Source organism: Crinia signifera, chromosome 6 (genome assembly GCF_055691185.1).
Source record: "Crinia signifera chromosome 6, ASM5569118v1, whole genome shotgun sequence".
In the NCBI taxonomy this organism is placed as follows: domain Eukaryota; kingdom Metazoa; phylum Chordata; class Amphibia; order Anura; family Myobatrachidae; genus Crinia; species Crinia signifera.
The window spans coordinates 273582025-273606862 of record NC_139222.1 but is presented as its reverse complement, the minus strand read 5'-3'; the positions used below and the strand labels follow the sequence as shown (position 1 = coordinate 273606862).

The following is a 24838-nucleotide window of genomic DNA, read 5'->3' as shown; positions in this document are numbered from 1 at the left end:
GTGCGCCACACAGCCCTCCCCCTTTGTGCACCTTCGGGAGTGGCCTCAATGCAAGGGGGTGTGGATTTCATGGCACACCCTTATTTTAATCACTCCAGGGGCACATCCCCCATGTTTCTGCCTGCACTGATGGCTCCTTTCTCAGTGACAGGTCTCTACGCAGTTTTTTGTAGTAATATACGCAGTGAAAGGAATGGGTCCCGTTAAATATACAGTATCCCAGATTTCTACTCACGCCGGAGCTTTACCAGAGAAATTATATTTTTTAGTAGAGTTGTAATTAGAAACATCAAGTAAACATTTCAAAAAACAAAATGACAGTAGATACTGTACGTGGCGCAATGCTGCCTTAGATCACAATCCCTGAAGATACACCTTTACTTCAAAAACATAAAGTTCAAAAAAGATGGGATATATAATCAATGGCGCAAAATGAAATGATACTTAAAATTTCTTATGTTCAGACTTTTTCCTCTTGTGGGATGATGTTAATCTCGGATGAGCAAGGATCACCAGGTCAAGGTGTTGCGTGAGGAAAAGAAAAAGAAAAAATTGACTTTGTGTGTGTCCTTTCTTATAAACACTCTAATGAGTGGTGTTTTAATGTTGAGAAAAGCTGAGTCTCTCCGGGCGTACCAGAACTCACGTGGGTTTCTGATGGTTTCCCTCTTATAAAGGTTTCTTTTCTGTGCTCTCCCGGAGGGGCTCGGCCTCTCAACGTGAATACCTCTTTAGATATTTGCGGGATAATCAAGTAGCTTTTCAGCCGTGCTCAGAAAAAAAGAAAAATGGTGTCTGAGAATCTACAGAATAACCGTTTTAAGTGTGTGTGGGAGCTGTACAAAACATGGTAAGTTATGACAGCATACCTCACTTACATGAATGATTAGGGAAAAACATATGTAAAGGTTTCTTTTTTGATGAAAGAGAAGCGTACCCCTACTCACGGTGTCATGGGGGGTTTTCAAACCTATAAAGGTTTCTTTCTCCCATATGTTTTTCACTGGTGTGATATTCTGGGTGGCTGTGATATCCACTAATCCAGTGCTCCCAAGTGTATAAAATACAAGAAATTTACCAATGTGGTTAGAGTATGCCGACAAGATCTTGATAAAGGTCATTGAGACCGAAACGCGTAGATCCTGCCAGAGGATAGTGAACAGCCATAATCCTGGATGTATGTATACCTTGCAATTTTAAACGTTTTTGTTTTTTTCTTGGTGTGTAACCCTATATAAATAACCACCAGTCGGCATACTCTAACCACATTGGTAAATGTCTTGTATTTTATACACTTGGGAGCACTGGATTAGTGGATATCACAGCCACCCAGAATATCACACCAGCGAAAAACATATGGGAGAAAGCAACCTTTATAGGTTTGAAAACCCCACATGACACCGTGAGTAGGGGTACGCTTCTCTTTCATCAAAAAAGAAACCTTTACATATGTTTTTCCCTAATCATTCATGTAAGTTAGGTATGCTGTCATAACTTACCGTGTTTTGTACAGCTCCCACACACACTTAAATTGGTTATTCTGTAGATTCTCAGACACCATTTTTCTTTTTTTCTGAGCACGGCTGAAAAGCTACTTAATTATCCCACAAATATCTAAAGAGGTATTCACGTTGAGAGGCCGAGCCCCTCCGGGAGAGCATAGAAAAGAAACCGGTACTTATGAGTTATCTGGGCGCCCGATTTTTTTATTGTATGCCTTAAGTTAAGGCATACAATCAGATGCGATGCGATGCGATATCGCATCGCATCGCATGCGACCATCGGATGCGATGACCCGATTTTTCCATAGGAATCAATGTTAAAATGGACAGAGTCCATTTTAACATGGAATTCAATGGGAAAAAGGGGTCCTCTTCATACCCCTACTATCCAAGTGGGCATGGAGTTGGATATAAACCTGTGGCGAGCGTAGCGAGCCACCGAGCCCGAAGCGTGGCGAGCGAAGTGAGCCCCGCGAGGGGATGGTATTCTATGTCGCCTCGCGGGGCTCGCTACGCTCGCCACGCTTCGGACTCGGTGGCTCGCTACGCTCGCCACAGGTTTATATCCAACTCCATGCCCACTTGGATAGTAGGGGTATGAAGAGGACCCCTTTTTCCCATTGAATTCCATGTTAAAATGGACTCTGTCCATTTTAACATTGATTCCTATGGAAAAATCGGGTCATCGCATCGCATCCGATGGTCGAATGCGATGCGATGCGATGTGCCCGATCCGACCCGATTTAGAAATCGGGCGCCCGGATAACTCATCGGTGGGGGGCTCCGCAGTAAGGGGACGTGCGCACGCGTCCCCTTTCGGCGGCTGGCGGGGGCTGGCGGCTGGTGAATCTACTGCCAGCCCCTGCAAGGAAGAGGGATGCGCCATCTGTACCATTGTGTGGTGTAATCTGACTAATGGACACTACTGTGTGGCGTAATAGGACTAATGAACACTGCTGAATGGTATAATGTGACTAACAGACACTACTGGACACTAAAGTGAATTGTCAATATTCTGTGGTGAGGGAGAGGCAGGGAAACACAGTGGGTGCATAGTTACCTCCCCTCCTGCATTCTGCAGGAGACTCCCTGATATAGCAGCAATCTCCCTCCCTCCCTCATTAGTCTAGCAATCTCCCTAATGTCACCTAGCCCGCATTACACTGTTACATCATAGTTACCTACCCTCCTGCATTCTGCAGGAGACTCCCTGACATAGCAGCAATCTCCCTCCCTCATTAGTCTAGCAATCTCCCTCATGTCACCTAGCCCACATTACACTGTTACACGATAGTTACCTCCCCTCCTGCATTCTGCAGGAGACTCCCTGACATAGCAGCAATCTCCCTCCCTCCCTCATTAGTCTAGCAATCTCCCTCATGTCACCTAGCCCGCATTACACTGTTACATCATAGTTACCTACCCTCCTGCATTCTGCAGGAGACTCCCTGACATAGCAGCAATCTCCCTCCCTCATTAGTCTAGCAATCTCCCTCATGTCACCTAGCCCACATTACACTGTTACACGATATTTACCTCCACTCCTGCATTCTGCAGGAGACTCCCTGACATAGCAGCAATCTCCCTCCCTCCCTCATTAGTCTAGCAATCTCCCTCATGTCACCTAGCCCACATTACACTGTTACACGATAGTTACCTCTCCTACTGCATTCTGCAGGAGACTCCCTGACATAGCAGCAATCTCCCTCCCTCCCTCATTAGTCTAGCAATCTCCCTCATGTCACCTAGCCCACATTACACTGTTGCATCATAGTTACCTCCCCTCCTGCATTCTGCAGGAGACTCCCTGACATAGCAGCAATCTCCCTCCCTCCCTCATTAGTCTAGCAATCTCCCTCATGTCACCTAGCCCACATTACACTGTTACACGATAGTTACCTCCCCTCCTGCATTCTGCAGGAGACTCCCTGACATAGCAGCAATCTCCCTCCCTCCCTCATTAGTCTAGCAATCTCCCTAATGTCACCTAGCCCACATTACACTGTTACACGATAGTTACCTCCCCTCCTGCATTCTGCAGGAGACTCCCTGACATAGCAGCAATCTCCCTCCCTCATTAGTCTAGCAATCTCCCTCATGTCACCTAGCCCACATTACACTGTTACATCATAGTTACCTCCCCTCCTGCATTCTGCAGGAGACTCCCTGACATAGCAGCAATCTCCCTCCCTCATTAGTCTAGCAATCTCCCTCATGTCACTAGCCCACATTACACTGTTACACGATAGTTACCTCCCCTCCTGCATTCTGCAGGAGACTCCCTGACATAGCAGCAATCTCCCTCCCTCATTAGTCTAGCAATCTCCCTCATGTCACCTAGCCCACATTACACTGTTACATCATAGTTACCTCCCCTCCTGCATTCTGCAGGAGACTCCCTGACATAGCAGCAATCTCCCTCCCTCCCTCATTAGTCTAGCAATCTCCCTCATGTCACCTAGCCCACATTACACTGTTACATTTTTGGGGTAAAAAAGGAATGAGAGACAGATACATTTACATTGAATCATCAGCACCATTTCCCAGCACTTTACCAAGTATAGTATCTCTTACTAACTGCTTTGGGGCTCATCTACATTTGGATATAAGTCATTTTACCAGATTCCACTCAGATGTAGCAGTACACATTCACGCTTCTAGGTGCCACGTTCACAATCTGTTTTCACAATCCTTATATGGAACTAGACACGCCGTTTGGGTGGAGCCTGACATGCCCCCTCAATGGGGCGCTGTGCAAAATTCTCCTGTCAACTATAATCTCCCTGAAATTAGTTTTCAAAAGTAGGCAAGTATGAGTGGGTGACAGGAAGAGGTTTATGGGCAGCAGCAGGGCCGGCGACAGGGGGGGTCAAGGGGGACATGTGTGACCAGTCCCGTCGATCTGAAGGGCCCCCGGCCAGGTCCTGTCTGTGTTAACCCCCCTGCCAGCCTGGCTGTGTCCATCCCAGGGGCGGAACTAATGGCGGTGCAGACGGTGCGGCCCGATGGGGGGGGAGGGGGATATTGATCTCTGTGTTGTAGATCCGATCTGCTGCTGAGCCCACCCTAGTGACCACGACCACGGCAGTTTGGATCTAGTAACTGTTGGAGTACTTATTAGTTGGGCGCCCAATTAGCATACGTACACTAACTCTTAGGAAATCGCATAGCATCGCATGGGCCATTTTAAAGGGCATGCGATGAGATGCGATTTCCCTATGTAATTTATTCACTGCTCTTTTAGCCCTGGGGGATCGCATTGCATCGCTTCGCACCTCCTGCAAAATCGCATGCGACCGGATGCGATTTTATAGGGTGTGCGATGCCATTACATTAGGTATACAATAATATGATTGTAAGTCCTAAAAATAGCTTTGACGCACCCCCCACTATCCACACCACCCGAAGCGTGGCGAGCGGCGGCGGCGGAACGCGTCCTCCGACCTTATCATACCCCCACTATCCACGTCGGTGTGGAGTTCATTTTATATAGTGTGGTGAGTGCAGCGATCCACCGAGCCCGAAGCGTGGTGAGCGCAGCGAGCCCCGCAGATTACTTTACATGTATTCCGCGTCCCCTCGCCACGCTTCGGGCTCGGTGGCTCGCTGCGCTCGCCACACTATATAAAATCAACTCCACACCGACGTGGATAGTGGGGGTATGATAAGGTCGGAGGACGCGTTCTGCCGCCACTCGCCATGCTTCTGGGTGGCGTGGATAGTGGGGGGTGCGCCAAAACTATTTTTAGGACATACAATCATGACATGCGTTGTGATGCGATTTCCCTACGCAGAATAGCCCACTAAGCAAATAACCAACTAACATATAAGTACCACTGTTGGGCATCCTGAAATTCCTAATACATCATGTCACAGAGATATCTCAAGATATTATATCAAATAACAATTCCGTAACGGTACGTTGGGATCATCCCTATAAAGCATCTCCTCGTCCTGTGTATACACAGCTACTAATTAGATGCACTGTGCCCAGTACACCACTAATTACTAGAACAATATAAGATATATAACCAGTAATGCTGGGAAGTGGCAGCAGGTTGCTTATGTACTATCTGATGAAAGAAATACAAGGCTGGAAATGTTTTACCATTGGTGCAAATTGCCATTGCCCTGTACATTTTACCCCTCAAGTATGGATCATTGGGTTGACCCAATTTAGGTCAACATGCATTGGGTCCACCACTGAATGTCAACAGGCATTAGGTCGACACCCGAAATAAGTCAACCTAAGTTCGGAAGGTCGACACAAGCATTAGGTTGACAATGAGAAAGTCGACATGAGTTTTTCCCATTTTTTTGTCCCGAATGTCGAGACAGTCGACACGGACACTGTCTAAGTTTACAGCCGTGCTCGCCCTGCTTCGGGGATGGTGATTCGTTGCACTCGGTACACTATTATTTACTCCCTGCACGGCGTAGTGGACTCTAGGAAATACCACCCGTCGGCAAATGCCGGCTTAAAAAGAAAACGTGAAAAACGACCTTTTGACTGTCGACCTTCCGAACATGTCGTTCTTAGCCATGTCGACCTGTTTCAGGTGTTGACATAAGACCCTTCGACCTTCAATGGTCTACCTAAAGCATGTCGTTCCCCTCTATCCCCTCTTATACATCATTTTAGTAACAAACTGCAAGAAGAGAGCAAGATGTCTGTCACTGGGACCTTATTCTGGCTGATTCGCAATGCTGCGAATTCGCAGCCTTTGCGAGTCCAGCAGACGTCGCCCTGCGAATACTGATACCCATGAAACGCTGGCCGTTCCCATGGGCGTGACTATCCCCCACCACCGCCGCCCCACGCCCCTCGGCCACAGCCTTGAGTTCACGCTCCCAGCGAACAGTCTGTTCCCCGTAGCCGCATGCACCCAGCGTATACACCTGCGCAGAAATGCAGCTGCACATACGCAACACATCAGTCCCCGCGCAAACGTACGGTCCTTGCGAACAGACCAGAATACCCCCCCCCCCCTCCTAGTCTTCCAGGCATCCAGAAGCACTAAACCGAATACACCGTATTACAGATAACATCCCTGTAATCTAATTAAGGGCAATGTTGTACATGATACACTATCGCCGTGGGTTCCTCAGACACTAATTAGTTCCCGTCACAAATCATTTGTACTGTATTAAAAAAACATAGACAGAGATTATATCTTCGGTGCTAATTATTAAATAAACCGCAGTCATTCCAAGTGTCGAGGCCTGGCAGGGCATGCTAGGACTTGTAGTTCCACAACAGTCGGAGAGCCACAGGTGCCTGACGACCTACTAGCCCAAAGCTGAGTAGGGTAATCAGCAGCCCCCTAGTGCCAATGTAATATAAACCATATAGCCTCGGTCATATTAACCCCGTATCAGCCTGGGAAAGGTCCACAGCGCTGATCGACCAGGATCCGTGAAGAGGTCACTGACACACCTGACACAGCCGCCACGTACCCATTGAAAGCCAATATGTCATCTCAGCTGTCACAGCGACAAGAACACCCAAGAGGACTCATTCTGCACTATACTGTCTGGAACAACAAGGTGTGCATCAAGATATTTAACCCTTCCCTGTCCCCTCTTACCTTCTGGGAGGGTCCCGGTGACCAATTGGTAAAAATAGCGAGCAACTTTACCCAGCTGCCTCTTACACCTCCTCCGGCACCGACTCATCTTGGTCCTTCACCCCAGCAGCGAGCAGCAAGGAGAACGTAGAGGGATGAAGAGGAGGATGCACGCCACGCTGCCAGAGATCTAATTATCTCCCAGACCCTTCTGTGAACGCTCACAAACCAGGGATGAACTAACTGCTAACAGGGAAGATACCAAGTGTTGCTTCCAGTGACGTCGCACGGCGCCGTCGAAGAATTAGTTAGAAAGAGTCATCACGCACTTCCGAACAATTTCACACTTTCACGCCAGGAAGCCGGCTCCTTGGATTTCCGATCGTCCGCGCTCCTTTGGAGCAGGGAGAACCGTGGGGATGGAGCGGCTTGCAGTGGGATTTTCTGATCACGTCTGTCGCTGCTCAACCGCTCAATGTAAAACCATGCAATAAACACCATAAATCTATATTTACAAAGCTGGGACTGCAGCTCATGCATTATCCATCGTCTTCTTGCAGATTTTATTTCCACCGGTTGGAGTCTTTTTTGTGATCCGAAGGCAGGGAGCACAATTCACACTCGGGAGCTGCAAAAAAAAAAAAGGAAAATAAAAAAAAGATTGCAAATGAAAAAATGTGGTTCGTCTTCCTCCGTCCAACACAGGCTGAACTTGTGCTTGCAGCAGCAGCAGCAACAGCATGTGTGAGGTGCTTCCTGGCTCCGACAGGCGGTGTGCTGGAACACCAGGTCCATGTCACATCACCCAGGGTACTGGGAAGCAAGGGGTGAGGGCGGTTGGCATGGCAACCACAGACTCCATGGGCCTGGGCCACCAATAGAAAGTGTGTCTGCTTGGGAACTGTGGAAAGGAGATGTTTCATCTCTTGTAAATTATGGAGGATGGGGAAGTTAGGAGGGGAGGGGGGGGGGGGGATTTGTGCTGCCTCAAATAAAAAGCACAGCACAAATACCAAGCGGACAATTATGTAATCTCTTTACACGAATGGAAAAATTGCTGCTGAAATATTAAAAAATAAAACGATTTTCTCTCAGAACTGTCATGTCACGGGCCGTGTTTGAAAAACGACCGGTAGGAGCTGATTGGTTGGTGGTTTATCACTCTCCATTTTGTCACTTTTTGAACCTTGATACATCTCGCCCTAAGAGCCATAGAGGGAGATGTACCAAGCGAGTGAGAAACTTGAGACGTTGCCCGTAGCAACCAATTAGCTTCTGTTATTTAGCTAGCACAGCGTCTATTGCTCACATCGTCTATTCACTGACGACACGGGGACTGGGGGCATGGCCAGTGGCTCACAGAGTGATGAAACTTTTTGTATAGTCTCACACACCCCAGAACACTAGGCACCCCCTCGCATCCCACCAACCTAGGGAAGGAGGCGGGGCTTAATAACATGTGAGCCCAGCCCAGCGCCCCAGGGTGGCTAGCAGCATCTCCTCGATGGGCTTTCTCCCGGAGAGGAGACAGAAAAAGTAGGTAAGTATGACGTCATCTCTCAGAGGCTTAATACATCAGCAGTCCAGGTTTTAAGAATAGCCAGGCCTGAGCACAGGTGACTTAATAACTACCTCAGTTATTCTGATTAAAGCACCTGTGCTCAAACATGGATGTCACAAAACCCTGGCCTGACGGTGTGCCTTGTGGACGGACATTGGTAGACACTGCTCCAGCCTGTGTAACTACCATCTCCCGGCTACTGGGACTTGTACGTTCCACAACTGCAGTAATTGTCTTTGCTGAGATTTCCTCTTCACAGAACAAGATAATTAAAAGGTGTAATGAGTGAAATCATTGGTTATTCAATACCCTAATCTACTCACGTGGTATCCTCTTACGGAACAGTAAGCCAGCAGCGGAACATTACAGACCTGTCTCTGCTCTACAGGATGACTGATGTGGTATAAGACAGGGGAGGCCAAACCGGTCCTCGAGATCTACCTACAGTCCATGTTTTCCAAGCCACCAGTGGATCTGTAGACTGTGACAGTTAGGAATGAGCTCAGCATGTATGAAAATGTGACAGTAATGACTACACCTGTGCACCAGCTGGGTGATCTGGAAAACGTGATCTGTTTGAAGATCTCCAGCACCCCTGGAATAAGAAAACCAAATTGGTCTAGGCATCCCCGCATACGTCCATCTACAAGGACAGGGCCACCATAAAGGGGGTGGCGGGGGGGGGGGGTGTTGCGTGATGGATGACTGCTGGAACTGGAGTTCCGGGCCATGAGGGGGCCCAGATGGCAGCTGTAGAGGGACAGCACCGGCGGCATTTTGAATTTAGCACCAGCCGTGAGACAATCGGAGCTCGTGGACTGTAAGCCAATCAGGACTCATTCTCAGTGCAGCTACTGATTGGCTGCTGGTCTCCGAGTTCTGATTGGCTCAAAGCCAGATCCCAATTTGAAATGCTGCCAGCACTGTCCCTCTATGGCTGCCTGCTTCAGACTCCTTCACTCTGCAGCTAGTGTGCCCAGGCACGCTGGGTTCCACCTGATGTCCTGCAACCAGCCCCTAGAGCGGTAAGCTGTGTGGGCCACAGGGGGGGAGAGAAAGGGTGTGTGGTTCTGCCTATTCTAGCAGTCCCAGGCCCCCACAATTCCTACGGCAGCCCTGTGCAAGGCTATTATGTAACCGTCGGTATGAACTAAATGTGACCAGACCGTGCCTTAAATTAATCATGTTTATGAAAAATGCATGCAGCTCGACTGCATTAAACGGAGACTGTGCTGAGTGTATTCACGCATTTTATTCCCAGAATACCGTGCAGTCAGGATGCATTATATTGACGTGCCCACATCTGCACCGATAGCACAAAGCCTACGGTACAGAGAGAGGGCCCTAGGTCCGCGCTCATCCTATAACTGCACAAACAGCCCAACACCAATGGAATTGTTCAGCTGTATGAAAGAAATAAACCTGCATATTGCTGGGAAAAAGAATTAAATCCATTTAGTGCACTATGGGGATGGGAGTACGACCGGAGCGCGGCTCAAACACTGAATATACAATTTCTCTCTATTTCCTCCAAGATAATTCCAGTTAGAAGAACACGGAGTGATTTATGCAGCGCGTGAATCCCCCGGAGCAGCGCAGCAGTACACAACAATGATTGCTACTTCTACCGGACAATGGGTCTGATTCAGGCTTTCTGGCTGTTCTGCGAGTCCAGCGAGCAGGTAAAGGCCCCCAGACATCGCTCTGCAGGAGCAAAGTTCCGCCAACATGCACGGCTGCGAATGCGTTCATGTAGCATACAGGACAGGTGAAATTGGGCTTTACGGTCCCTGGTGTTATGAAGCAGCGTGTGGGTGTTGCTATGAAGTGCGAGAGATTCTATATTCGCAGTATGCAGAGATCAGTGGAAGTATCAAGGGGGATCCCCACCTTTAGAAGTACCCTACAACATACCTCCCAACTGTCCCGATTTCCACGGGACCGTACAGTTTTTTAGGGGGTCAGTACCGCATCTGGGTCAGTGGGGGGGCAGTTGGGAGTCCGTCTGCTTAGCAGAGCAGCAGAGAATAGATGCTGTGCGCATGTGCACAGTGTCTATTCCCTGCAGAAAGGGGATGGGGGCATGGCCAGCAACTCTCACAGCGCTGGCCATGCACCCATCAGAAATTGGGGGAGTGCCATGGACATAGGTCACGCCCACTTATTCAGGTCGCGCGGAAGGTCTCCCTCCTCCACTGCCACCAATGTTGGGAGGTACAGTATGCCCTAAAAGAGTGACGAGAGGTGTGAATCTCGGGCGAGGACGATCTGGGTGTAAACCATCGACAAGTCCACGCGAAATCCCTTTTAGAAAGGTTGGGAGACTCCCCAGCAAGTAGGGGAGAATGCACCAAAAAAAGATTCCTAGTTTGCAGCTTCAGCATTACTGGTCCCTGAATCCAATGGTTTGTAATTTACTCTCCGGAAACTGCCCTCCTCTCGGCAAGTGACTCAAATTATGGCAAAAATAGTGGTGGTGCATAATGTGATAACTAGAGCGGAGGCCACAACATGCAGTGTAAGGGACAGAGCGGAGCTGTTGCACATGCACAGTGGTAGCAGCATCTTCTGCTAGGTTTGCTGTGTGTGTGTGGATCTGAGCCCTCAATCAGTGCCCTGGACCAGAGAGCAGCTGCCAGGAAGAAGAGACAGGAGCCTTACCATGAGGTGGGAGGAAAATTACAAGAAAGTAGGAAAATATGGTCCCATTCATGCCAGCAGGACAAAGAAATGTTATCATCATTTCCTTATACTCTCATTATTAAGGCAGAAACTAGAATAAGCAATTCATGCCCCCCCCCCCCCCCCTATACCTCTTGCAGCATTCAGCATTCTTCTGGAATGCCAGGGAGGCTCCCAATAATCAGGTGGATCTCCTCACTGCCTGGAAGAGTAGGCAAATCTCCTTGTGCAAGCCATTACCTGCCAGCCATCCACCCACCTGCCTACATGCCATGTCGCACCCCACCCCACCACGTCTATCTCATCATATCCCCTGACCAGGGTGCCACACACCAGAAGCTGCATCCGGAAAGTCAGGAAGGTATCATCATTGTATCATGGAGTCTCGCTCATACTGTATTATGTAGATGAGCACGGAGTTCCTGGATTTGCACTTAGATCACAGTCACACTCCTTCCAGCAGGACACAACAGGGAACACCAGATTCTCTACAGCAATCAAATCATCATTTCGGCATCTAGAATTTCCTGGACGTCCTCAGCGAGAGGAGAAACTGTGCTACTTACTCACTGGCACTTACAGAAACTGGGATAGGAAACAAGATTAGTGGCTGAACAGATTAATAGCTTCCGTCTCGCAGAGCGCTGACCAGGCGGAGAGTCCTGTGATATACAGCGAGTGCTGGGGCTCATGTGCTGCACGGAGGGCTCGGAGCAACCTGGTTTACCATTAGGATTAATGTCTGGTAAGAATTTTCCGGTAGCCCACGTAATGTGATAACTGTCACGTGATTCATTTTCTTAAAACAGACTTGAATCATGTATTGTATTGTTCCCGCAGAGATTTACCATAATATATATATATATATATATATATATATATATCCCAACATATCCAGCACAGTGGGTACCTTACACCTACACACAAATCGTTCCTCATACATAAAAGCCATAGTTGTTATTCTGCAATCCGTCACTGGCTGATTAGCAGCACCTGGTGCTTCCTGTTATATGTGTGTTCAGGACAGAAAGTTTGTGTTCCCGATGGTAGTTAGTGCCTGGGCAATAGGCTTGCAGGGGTCTGACGATTACGTTATGGATTCTGTGGAAGTACCCTTATTGTGAGAACTGCCATGCTGTAACTTAAGAAATGCCAATCTGTTTTCTTGAAATGCTGTCTACCTGCGGAGAATAAAGAACCAGACTTCATCTTTAAGCGTTGTATCTCTGTATCTCTATATCTATAGACATATCTCTCTCTCTCTTTCTATATATATATATGCCAGATGTATCAAGCCTCACAAAGTGATACAGCGGAGAGTGATAAATAAGCAACCAATCAGCTCCTAACTGTAATTTTTCATACCCAGCCTGTAGCATGACAGGTAGAAGCTGATTGGCTGGTGTTTATTACTCTCCATTTTATTACTTTTTGAAGCTTGATACGGCCCTAAATACACACACACACACACACACACACACACACACACACACACACGTGCACACACACACACACATAGGGGCTGTACAGCATTCAAATCTCAAATAACTGCAGGTGAGTCAGTTTGGAATGGTGTCGGAAGTGCCACTCCCACAGTATTTGAATCTGATCTATTTGTCATCAAGCCCCGCCCCCACTACTGCAAATCCTACGATTCGCATGTCTTTGAGGGTGTGGGGCTAAGATTAATCAATTTGCCTCATTAGCCCCGCCCCCTCCCCCGAAAAGCAGCGGATCCTGGTATTTAAATGCCACGAAGGGGGGATGGAGTGGGGGCATAGGTGCCGATTTATGTTTTTGCTGGTGGGTGCTCAACCAAAAATATAGGGGAGTGGCTTCAAGGGGAAGGGGCATGGCCACAAAATAACACCAATATGCAGCACAGTTGTCTCCAATATTCAAATTACGGCAACAGTGTTCCCCTTTTTACACATAACTTGTGGACCTGCAGCTTTTCTCTATGATAACACCCATGCACAAGAATGCCGGGGAGATGCTTCTGTCAGCTCTGTTAATGACACTGGGCAGCATCTTTTATGCGGCAGCCGCCGGGTCACTACAGAATACACTCTTCCCGGCTGGCGATGCGGGTGCTGCAGCTGCAAATTAGCAAATTAATATGGCGGCCCAGCAGCGCGACTCGGGCCCTTGGGTGCTCATAAATTTCCGTGGGTGCTCGGGCCCTTGAGCACCCACAGAATCGGCACCTATGAGTGGGGGTCTGGGGGGCCCACCTTTCCGTGTCAAATTAATAATGAGAGTGAGTGGACGCTGGGGCTTTACTGTGCATCACTGCTGTACATTGCAGTGTTTTCCTCAAATGGTTACAGATTCGCCCATGATTGCTTCACCTACATTATGTCATACCTCCCAACAATCTTATAAAAAAGAAAAACAACTGATAAGAAACAATCATTGAATTGATCACCCGCATTAGGTTCATGTAAAACTGCCCTAAAACATTTTACAAAGTCTTTTCCCTCTTTGTCTTTTAATGTTTTATTTTTGAAAATAATTTCATTAACGTCAAAATAATCAATACTTCTATATCCAACTGAACTATGCCAATACATTTCACTTCTACAGACAGATCTTTATGTAACTTTGGGCCTTATTCTGGTCGATGCGTAAATTTCCGAATTCTTTCGGATGGTGTTTTTTAGCCGTCTGCGCATGCGTGGGCAACGCTATGCGCATGTGCCACGCATGGTCTACGTACTCATTCTCACTAATACCGTACAGAAATGTGCATCGCATTCACTCGTGAAATATGGGCGTAATATGGGCGTCATTCGGAAGTACACAGGGGCGTAGTTTCAAAGTGGGTGAAACTGGGCGTAAACATGGGCGTACACAAGGGAGTGCACTAATTCTGGTAGGCGTGCATTCAGACAGAACACCGACTGCAAACGAACCAACAGCCAGGAAATATGCGGTCTTCATAAGCAAGTTTCACTTTGCGGACACCACTCGGTCATGCGCTAGGCATTCGGATCGCCCAATTAGTACGGCCGCACCTGAACCACAGTCAGCTGAACACAATACAATCCACTCCTCTACTCATTACTCATTAATTACACTCTTTTCATTGCTTCAATTGTAACCATTGCAGCCTAAATGGACTTTGCATGATGTAAGGGTTAATATAAAGTGGTAGTAATGTGTTTAATGATCAATTCGAAAAATAATAGATGACCATTAAAAACAATCCCTTTTTAATGAGGTAGCCTAATTGCATAAGTGTGTCATGTGTGCGATGTATGAGTTCCGATGATAGTAGTATGTTTTGCGGAAATACACCGCATCGGTGCGTACGGGCAGGTTCCCGTACGTCAGGGCTGGGCAACACCGGCCCTCCAGATGTTAGTGAACTACACATCCCAGGATGCTTTGCATCAGTTTCAGCATGGCCACATAGCAAAACTAATGCAAAGCATCCTGGGATGTGTAGTTCACTAACATCTGGAGGGCCGGTGTTGCCCAGCCCTGCCGTACGTTCTGACGCTGTAAGACCGTGCAGACGCTGTAAGACCGTGCAGAATATGTGTGTGTCCACCGCACACGCAAGGTTTGGATGTCGTCCGTAAACACGCCCTCTTCTTAAAGAGTGAGTCTGTCCGAATGCGGAGGACCGGTGGGCGTTTCTTCGTACGATGTCCGCACAGCGTGGCGTGCAGTCCGCTCCGAAAGAATTCGGAAATTTACGCACCAACCAGAATAACCTTCTTTTATAACACTTCTGTGACAAAGATGATGCAGGAGAATCACATTATGGCATCATAGGGCGACATCTTGTGGCTAAATTGATGTACTGCAGTTATTTTCTTTAAACTCTTTTAAAACTTGTATGATTTAAAAAAAGGCTATGTACCCTATTCAGACCCATTCGGACAGCTGCGAATGTGCAGCCCGTCCGATAATGGAAAGATCCATGGTAGCCTGTGAACAGACCATGGGAAGGCTATCCTTCACTGGCTGAATGCAAGGTGAGTGACTGGCCTCGGGCGGAACACCGCCTTTTTTTTGGGAGTGCCCCATAAATCGCAGGTGTTGCCTGGCTATTAGGAGGGAGTCCCAATGATGTCAGCAGTAGCCTCCTCCCAGTGACCGTCATATCACTAAGTAAGTCTAGACTGGTGGAAATTCATTCGATGGTGAGTGATGGTCCCGCTGTGTGCCCAGCTGCAAACGCAAACAGGGGCGTGGGAGCTTGGTGCCACGGTGTTTACCTGCTAGCTGGGCTCCGAACACTCACAGCCCAGCGGGCAGGTCTGAATCCAAGGTAGAATCCTCTGTAAGTGTTATTCCTACATGTCATATTCCACCAGTTTGTGTACAATATGCTCTAGAGCAGTGGTTCTCAAACTCGGTCCTCAGGACCCCCAACAGTTCATGTTTTCCAGGTCTCCACACAGAATCACAAGTGAAGCAATTAACCCCACCTGTGGATCTTTTAAAAAGGCAGTGAATAATGAGTGCACCTGTGTACCTGCAGGGTGACCTGGAAAACGTGAACTGTTGGGGGGTCCTGGGAACCGAGGTTGAGCACCACTGCTGTGGTTCTCAAAAGGGCTTATCTGTCCAGGTAGCATCATAGTGACAGCTATACAATAAAGAGTGCATACAAGTGACCACCATATAATTCACAGAGCATCCTAGAATTGCCATTTAATGCAGAGAGCATTATTGAGACTGCAACACAATACCACCCCCCCTTAAAAGTCATTAACGGCCTCAGCATCATTGTTACATCATAGTTACCTCCCCTCCTGCATTCTGCAGGAGACTCCCTGACATAGCAGCAATCTCCCTCTCTACCTCATTAGTCTAGCAATCTCCCTCATGTCACCTAGCCCACATTACACTGTTACATCATAGTTACCTCCCCTCCTGCATTCTGCAGGAGACTCCCTGACATAGCAGCAATCTCCCTCTCTCCCTCATTAATCTAGAAATCTCCCTCATGTCACCTAGCCCATATTACACTGTTACATCATAGTTACCTCCCCTCCTGCATTCTGCAGGAGACTCCCTGACAAAGCAGCAATCTCCCTCTCTCCCTCATTAGTCTAGCAATCTCCCTCATGACCCCTAGCCCACATTACACTGGTATATCATAGTTACCTCCCCCCTATGCATTCTACAGGATACTCCCTGACATAGCAGCAATCTCCCTCTCTCCCTCATTAGTCTAGCAATCTCCCTCATGTCTCCTAGCCCACATTACACTGTTACATCATAGTTACCTCCCCTCCTGCATTTTGCAGGAGACTCCCTGACATAGCAGCAATCTCCCTCTCTCCCTCATTAGTCTAGCAATCTCCCTCATGTCACCTAGCCCACATTACACTGTTACATCATAGTTACCTCCCCTCCGGCATTCTGCAGGAGACTCCCTGACAAAGCAGCAATCTCCCTCTCTCCCTCATTAGTCTAGCAATCTCCCTCATGTCACCTAGCCTACATTACACTGTTACATTTTTGGGGGAAAATGGAACGAGAGACAGATACATTTACACTGAATCATCAGCACCATTTCCCAGCACTTTACCAAGTATAGTAGCTGTTACTAACTGCTTTGGGGCTCATCTACAGTTGGATATAAGTCATTTTACAATATTCCTCTCAGATGTAGCAGTACACACCCACACTTCTAGGGGCCACGTTCACAATCTCTTTTCACAATCTCTCCATATATAGAAGTAGACACACCCTTTGGGTGGAGCATGACACGCCCCCTCAATGCACTGTGCAAAATTCTGTTACCAATTATAATCTCCCTGAAACTAATTTTCAAATGTAGGCAAGTATGTGTTACAACCTCATTCAAATTAATTAACTTCATTATAATGATTAACTCACATGCTCTGTATATTCATTAACCTCCTCATTACCTCCCTCCATCTAATCTTAATTAGCTGTATTAACCTATAAACCAATTCACCCTCATAATAGAACTCACTGGAAATGTTTTCCCTCAGCTATGTCTATGTTCCCATGATCCCCCATTGCCCCCTCATCCCCATGTTCCTATTACTGATCTGATTATCCCCTCTGTGTTGTGGACATGCTGTTACCACTAGATCATAAGATGCAGCCGACAGCCTTGTAGTTGTGAGACTTCCAGCACCACATGGGATCCGCAGCAGCCTGTGTGGGGGAGGGGCCCCAAGTGATCATTTTACTTTGGTTGGACATTTTCATGCTTTATGATCCACGTGTACTACAACTGGAAACGAAGCACAGCGAGTCATGCAAGGGTACAGCCTATACTGATTGGGGGTTCCATGTCAACAGGTGTCAACATTTACAACAAAACCTGAAGAAATCATGTTGACATTTTAATGTGTCTACCTTTTCCTGTCAACTTTTTGCTAGTGTTGACCTCTTTTCAATGTCGACCTGTTACATGTCTACCATTTTACAATGTCAACAATGTGCTGTCGACCATTTGGAACCAATTGACTGTTGACCTAGCCACTGTCAACTGTTACCATAACCATGTTATTTGGACTATTGGATGATTTACAATCCACAACAATGTAACTCAGACCTGATACATACAATGTAATCACCGATTACTGGATGCTTAAAGATAAAGATCACAGTAACACAGCCCCATAACCGCACAATACTAAGTTGTATACAAATCAGTGTTATATTCCTGCTGGCCACGCCCCCAGCGTGGATAGATCGGAGGATAGATCAAAGCTTTAGGTATCAACTAAGGATAAGGCAAAACTTTATTTAGGAACTTTCTCTTAGCAGAATTAACAAAAAAGGAAACATTTTTATTATTTATTTCTTCATTATTCAGCAGCATTGCCAGTAATTGTCTGAGGACACAGGCACTGTACGGAGACAGATTTATGTATACTGGACGCAATTCTTGGGGTGATGTGTAATAGGACGAGATTTTTAGTAAGGTTCTGAAATCGCAAATGTAATAAGATGCGATTTTTTTTCACATGTTTTTTTGGTAATAAATAAAAAAATAACGGTGTGGGGCCCCCTAGCCCCGGACTCATTGAGCCGGATCTGTTTCCAAAAAAATAGGGGGGGGGGAATGTGTAGAGGTCCCCTGTATTTCTGAAACCAGCCCCGGGCTGTTTAAAAATAGGGGGCGGGAGGGGGACAAAAAACTGACTCCCCATGGACCACGTCCAGGGCTGACCATCCACAGTGCTCATGGTATGGCCGGGGGACCTTGTGTAAAATGTGGCATGACACCACGGGCTGTTGTAGCCTAGGCCTGGTTTCAGAAATACAGGGGACCCCTACACTTTTTTTTGTCCCCCATATTTTTGGAACCAAGGCTGGCTCAATGAGTCCAGGGCTGGTTTGGCTCAGGAGGGGGGACCCCACACCATTTTCTTTTTTAAACAATTTTCACAACCATGCACAGATCTCACTGATGCAGTCTGAAACTGGTCTATTGTATTTGTGAATTTTGGTAATGTTTTACACAGATCGCACCCTATTACATTTGCGAGTTGTATACTTTATAATGGGAAAACACCTGGATGCGATTCGAAGTGTGATACAAAAAAAATGACAGGTCAAAATGTGCGAATTCCATGGCAAATATTGCGATTTATTCTGCAAATCGCATCCTATTACATGTGCAAATTACACAAAACAGGCGGATTTGGATGTTTTTTGACTAAAAGTCTCAGAAGTCAGAAAATCTCATTCTGTTACACCCATGATCTCTGTTCCATTTGCGTTTGTCTGTCCCATGTGTGAGTGTGTTTGTGTGTGTGAGTGTGAGTGTGTGTTTGTTTGTGTGTGTTCTATAGTCATCAATTTAGATTCTTCTTAAGATTACTATTTACTAGCATAGACGTGCGAGCAGGGGGTGCCCCATGTTCACAGTCACATTCTAATGTCGAGCACCCCCGCACGCCAGGTCCGCAGCTGTTTAAAGACCTGTAGCATGGGAACGCTTGCACGGGCAGAGAAAGACAGAGGCGGTGCTGGTGGGACAGTGGAGGAACCGCAGAGCAGCAGCACTGGAGGAGAGAGAGTAGATGTATTTGGGCTGGCCAAGGATCTGAGGTCTCATTTTAAAGGCCCCTGATTCTGTAGCTGGTGACAGCGGGTCAGCTCTCAGTGAGGAATAGTGCGGTACTATATATTATATGAAAGAAGCAGTATGAAGTTTGCTGACGGCTGCTGATCATTGCCAATAGATTAATATGTTGGGTGACATTCTATGGGATGAGATAAATGCGCGTTTTTTTTATCGCACCACTTCGCCCTTTTTCAAATCGCAAGATTGGGCCGTTTTTCACATATTTAATGAGATGCGAAAAACGGGCCAAATAGTGCGAATAGGTGCAAGGTGGTGCGATGTCTTTAGTCCTGAAAATGTGCGATTTTCATGTCTGAAAATTGCACGTTTGCAGGAAAGCGCAAATTAAAAAAAAAAAAACGAGCGCAGGGTCCCCCGCCAGAGCATAACCAGCCCCGGACTCATTGAGCCGGTGCTGGTGACATAAAATCAGGGTCCCCGACAAATAGGGGTCCCCTTGATTTAATGAAACCAGCACCAGGCTCAAGGTCCGGCGCTGGTTCCCAAAATACGGGGGACAAAATGACTAGGGGTCCCCCGTATTTTAAGAACCAGCACCGGACCCAACCAGCCAGCAGGGTAATGCCACAGCCGGGGGACACTTATTATATAAGGTCCCGCGGCCAAAGCATTATCCCCGTGGCTGGTCAGCATGGGCAGGGGTCCTGGGGAAGTGGGGACCCCCCCAATGAAGGGGTCCCCCCCCTCCAGGACTTACCAGCCCATGCTGAAAGTCCGGGGCTGTCCCCGATGCCCCTGGGCGGTGGGCATCGGGCTGATGGATTGTGTAAAAAAAAGAAGATAAACTATTGTTTTCTACTGGTGAACTATGAGTCCCAGCAAGCCTACCCCGCATGCTGGGACTTGGAGAACCACAAGTCCCAGCATGCGGGGCATTAAAGGGCCCGCTGGCAGTTGTAGTTCTACAGTACAAAAAATAGTTAAATAAAACACACTGACACCCTGAAAAATAAAAGTTTAATACACACATAACACACACACACTGATACTTACCTACCTTGAGCCCGTAGGTCGGTCCCTGGATCCTGGGTGCGGGCTCCAGGGCTGAAGAGTCCGGTTCCGGGGCTTTGGTCCTGGTTCCGGGGCTGGTCCTGGGGTTCCGGGGCTCCAGGGCTGAAGAATCCGGTTCCGGGGCCTTGGTCCTGGTTCCGGGGCCCAGGATCCGATGAAGTCCACAGGGGTACCTGAGGAAGGAAATCCTACTCACCTGGTCCCCGGCGACGACATCGGCATCCTCTCCGGCAGACGCGCTGCTCCCGGCTGCTGTGGTACCCGCTCTCGGACTGGAGAGGCGCAGAGATTTTCATCTTCCGCGCCTTTCCTCCGGATGATTCTATTGGCCGCCTAGCGGCCAATCAGGAGCCGACTTTCTCGGCTCCTGATTGGCCGCCAGGCGGCCAATGGAATCATTCTGAGAAGAGGCGCGGAAGATGAAACATCTCTGCGCCTCTTCAGTCCGAGAGCGGGTACCACAGCAGCCGGGAGCAGCGCGTCTGCCGGAGAGGATGCCGATGTCGTCACCGGGGACCAGGTGAGTAGGATTTCCTTCCTCAGGTACCCCTGTGGACTTCATCGGATCCTGGACCCCGGACCAGCCCCGGAACCAGGACCAAGGCCCCGGAACCGGACTCTTCAGCCCTGGAGCCCCGGAACCCCAGGACCAAAGCCCCGGAACCAGGACCAAAGCCCCGGAACCAGGACCAAAGCCCCGGAACCGGACTCTTCAGCCCTGGAGCCCCGGAGCCCGGACCCAGGATCCAGGGACCGACCTACGGGCTCAAGGTAGGTAAGTATCAGTGTGTGTGTGTTATGTGTGTATTAAACTTTTATTTTTCAGGGTGTCAGTGTGTTTTATTTAACTATTTTTTGTACTGTAGAACTACAAGTGCCAGCGGGCCCTTTAATGCCCCGCATGCTGGGACTTGTGGTTCTCCAAGTCCCAGCATGCGGGGTAGGCTTGCTGGGACACATAGTTCGCCAGTAGAAAACAATAGTTTATCTTTTTTTTTTTACACAATCCATCAGCCCGATGCCCACCGCCCAGGGGCATCGGGGACAGCCCCGGACTTTCAGCATGGGCTGGTAAGTCCTGGAGTGGGGGGGGGGGCTTCATTGGGGGGGTCCCCACTTCCCCAGGACCCCTGCCCATGCTGACCAGCCACGGGGATAATGCTTTTGCCGCGGGACCTTATATAATAAGTGTCCCCCGGCTGTGGCATTACCCTGCTGGCTGGTTGGGTCCGGTGCTGGTTCTTAAAATACGGGGGACCCCTAGTCATTTTGTCCCCCGTATTTTGGGAACCAGCGCCGGACCTTGAGCCTGGTGCTGGTTTCATTAAATCAAGGGGACCCCTATTTGTCGGGGACCCTGATTTTATGTCACCAGCACCGGCTCAATGAGCCCGGGGCTGTTATGCTCTGGCGGGGGACCCCGCGCTCGTTTTTTTTTTATTTTAACTGTTATTTTTTTTTTTTACACCAGAAACCTGCACAGAACATTGCGATCTGTGCAGGGTTCTGGCTAATTCGCCCATCAGAACCTGGTCTGATTTTTGGGCGAATTATAGTCACACTTTATACAAATCGCATACCATTAAATATGTGATTTGTATACTTTTCCATGTGAAAACATCTGGATGCGATGTGCTGCGAAAAGCAGCCATCGCATTTCCAGTGTGTCCAACTTGTTGGCAAAAATCGCATTTTTTTCACATTTTCGGAGCTCATTAAATATGCAAAAATGGAAAAAAATGCGATTTCGGCCGTTTTTGCGAAAAAAATCGCAAAAGTCTAATAATCTCATCCCATAGAATGTCACCCCTAAAGTCTGTTTGGTGAAGCACAGATGTTTACAGCAGGGTGACAGCAGTAAGGGTTAATCCCATGTTCCCCCCTCTTTCTCACTTTCTTGCACTCTCCCTCTATACTTATTGTCAATTAGTGGTATACACGACCAGTAGGTGGCACTAGACATGCCCCAACCGACGGGGCACACCCCAATGAAATGTGCTGCACACACCTATGGTTACCAGCCTGACAAAATGATGGGACAATACAGCAGTTACACTCAGCACCGGGCACTTGAATTGGTCGCCATTTAGTGGCCGCCAGTGCACAAAACACTTACATTTTCCTATAGCGGTTAGGAACAGCCTTTCATTCTATAGGATTTAGTAACATTTAGGGTTTTGCAAAGTCCACCATTACAACCCAGGTATTAAAAATACCCATACTAGACATGAGCGGTTACATTTTTACCAAAACTGAACAACCCAGAACTTAGGGGATCTGTTTGTTTCTGAGTCCCTGCACAAGTCTTCCTGCCACACAACGATCCCAGATCTAGGATCCCAGAACATTAGTTTTCCCTGAGTTGGATCTCGCATGTCCTGGATTTCTAATAAAAGTCCGTCCCTCATGACCAGGTGCCACTAAACCCAGGTGAGCGGAAGGAGACAGTGTAGGAAGGGGTTGTACAACAAAAACATGAGCTGTACAGATTTATTTGTAGAATACATTGCAGGTGTAGGTGCCTGGGGACTGGGAAGGGTGGCTGACTGGCTGCAGGCATCACTGTCCAAGTGCCAGATGACTGCCCAATAGTCAGGATTCCGACAATCAGTACTCCCACATCGGAATCCCGACTGTTTAAATGCCCCACAGTTGGGATCCCAACTAACAGGGGCTAGTCTCCCTTGTGGGGGTCCACGAACCTGTGGCGAGCGAATCGATCCACCAAGCCCGCATCCGGGGCGAGCACAGTGAGCACATCTGTAGTCCCCAAATCTTTTTCATAAATAATGTATAAATTCCATGCGGTCATATCATTTATTAATCTGCCATCCTGACTGTTAACCTGCCATCCTGCAATGGTTCATACATGTGCTAAAATCATTTATATAAACTACCGTGTGTTTGTGCCGCTGCTCTGTTGCTTAGTAACCAGCCATCTCACTGCAGGCTTTGGTCAATATTAGTGAAGAATATTGTGAGCTGTGAATTCCAAAATAATTAAAAACCAAATCCGATTCCATACTGGGGACTTAGTGCTTCAGTAAATTTTACTTGACCATCTGGACTCAACCATGGATATCTGCTAAAACCTGGACTATAAGGGAAATTTTTTAAATTCAAACATTTTTAAGTGCTATTAAGTATTTGTATTTTATTAAATGTATTAAAAAAATCTACAATTAGTGGCAACCTTAATTTAAACCTATCAAAATCTCCCCAGCTTTAGAGGCTCTGTGGTCCGAAGCCATTCAAGGAAAAAAAAGAAAGAACCATTTACAGCCACTAGAGGGCAGTGCAGGAATATTTATTTCTACTCTATTTTGTAGCAACTCTTCTGTAATAGAATTTAAAGACACAGGGAGAGGGATTTATTTAGTTTTCCTTGTTTCAAAATTATTAATTGAGGGTGCGGACATGCCAGAGATAATGGCATTTATAATAGGTCCAGGGGGACCGCATTACACACCCTGCACCCATACCTTTCCAGAGTCAGGTATCAGCAGATGCAGCGCTGCAAAATCACTATGAAAATGGCCCTGTAGGGGACTTCCCGGACCGCCCCTGCCTGCAGTGACCGCCCCTGCCTGCAGTGACCGCCCCTGCCTGCAGCACCAAGTTAACTCTCCATCATCATCATTAACCCTCCGTCATCATCATTAACTGTCCATCATCGTCATTAACCCTCCGTCATTCATCATTAACCCTCTGTCATCATTAATCCTCCATCATAATCATCACCCACATCAGTCATCGACAATCCATCATGCATCATTAACCATTGATCATTCATCACCTCCATCATTCATCATTAACCCTCCGTCATTCATCATTAACCCTCTGTCAGCATTATTCCTCTATCATAATCATCACCCACATTAGTCATCAACAATCCATCATTCATCTTTAACCCTTTGCCATTCATCAACTCTATCATTCATCATTAACCATCTGTCATTCATTATTAACCCTCCGTCATTCATTATTAACCCTCCATCAATAATCCCCCATCCTCCATCATTACCTTCAATTGGTTCATCAATAATCCCTTATTTCAATATTATCTCCATATCCGCCATTCCTTACCTTCTATCATTATCTTCGATTATTAATCATTGATCCCTCACCAGCCATCATTAACCCCTCATTGTCCACCATTAAATTTATCATTAATCCCTCATTGTCCACCATTAGCCCTCATCCACGATTCAGTCCCCCAACTCTCCATTACTCCCCTCCATTATGCACCAGTAACCTCTTATCCTCCATTATTAACGCGTCATCACCAATCTTTAATTCTCTCTCATCATGACTATCCCTTATCATCATTTCCCATCAGCGCCTCTTCCTCCATCATTAACAATCTCCATGAAACATTAATGCTCGTTATTAAGATCCCCCTCCTCACTCATGCCAGCCA

General features: G+C 47.5%; 1 protein-coding gene across 5 annotated transcripts in view; it reads right to left on the bottom strand.

Moving 5' to 3' along the window:
• Nucleotides 1–24838, bottom strand: part of KCNIP2 (potassium voltage-gated channel interacting protein 2) — a 294234-nt gene that overhangs the window by 180161 nt on the left and 89235 nt on the right. The window contains exon 1 of one of the 5 annotated variants that reach the window (XM_083149651.1): nucleotides 7585–7624. The exons of 3 other annotated variants lie outside the window; for them this stretch is intronic. In XM_083149651.1, the coding sequence (XP_083005777.1) occupies nucleotides 7585–7609 (25 nt within the window). In that variant the 5' untranslated portion in view covers nucleotides 7610–7624. Of the gene's footprint in view, nucleotides 1–7090; nucleotides 7563–7584; nucleotides 7625–24838 lie in introns of those variants that run through there. One more of the 5 variants, XM_083149649.1, reaches the window with a different exon arrangement.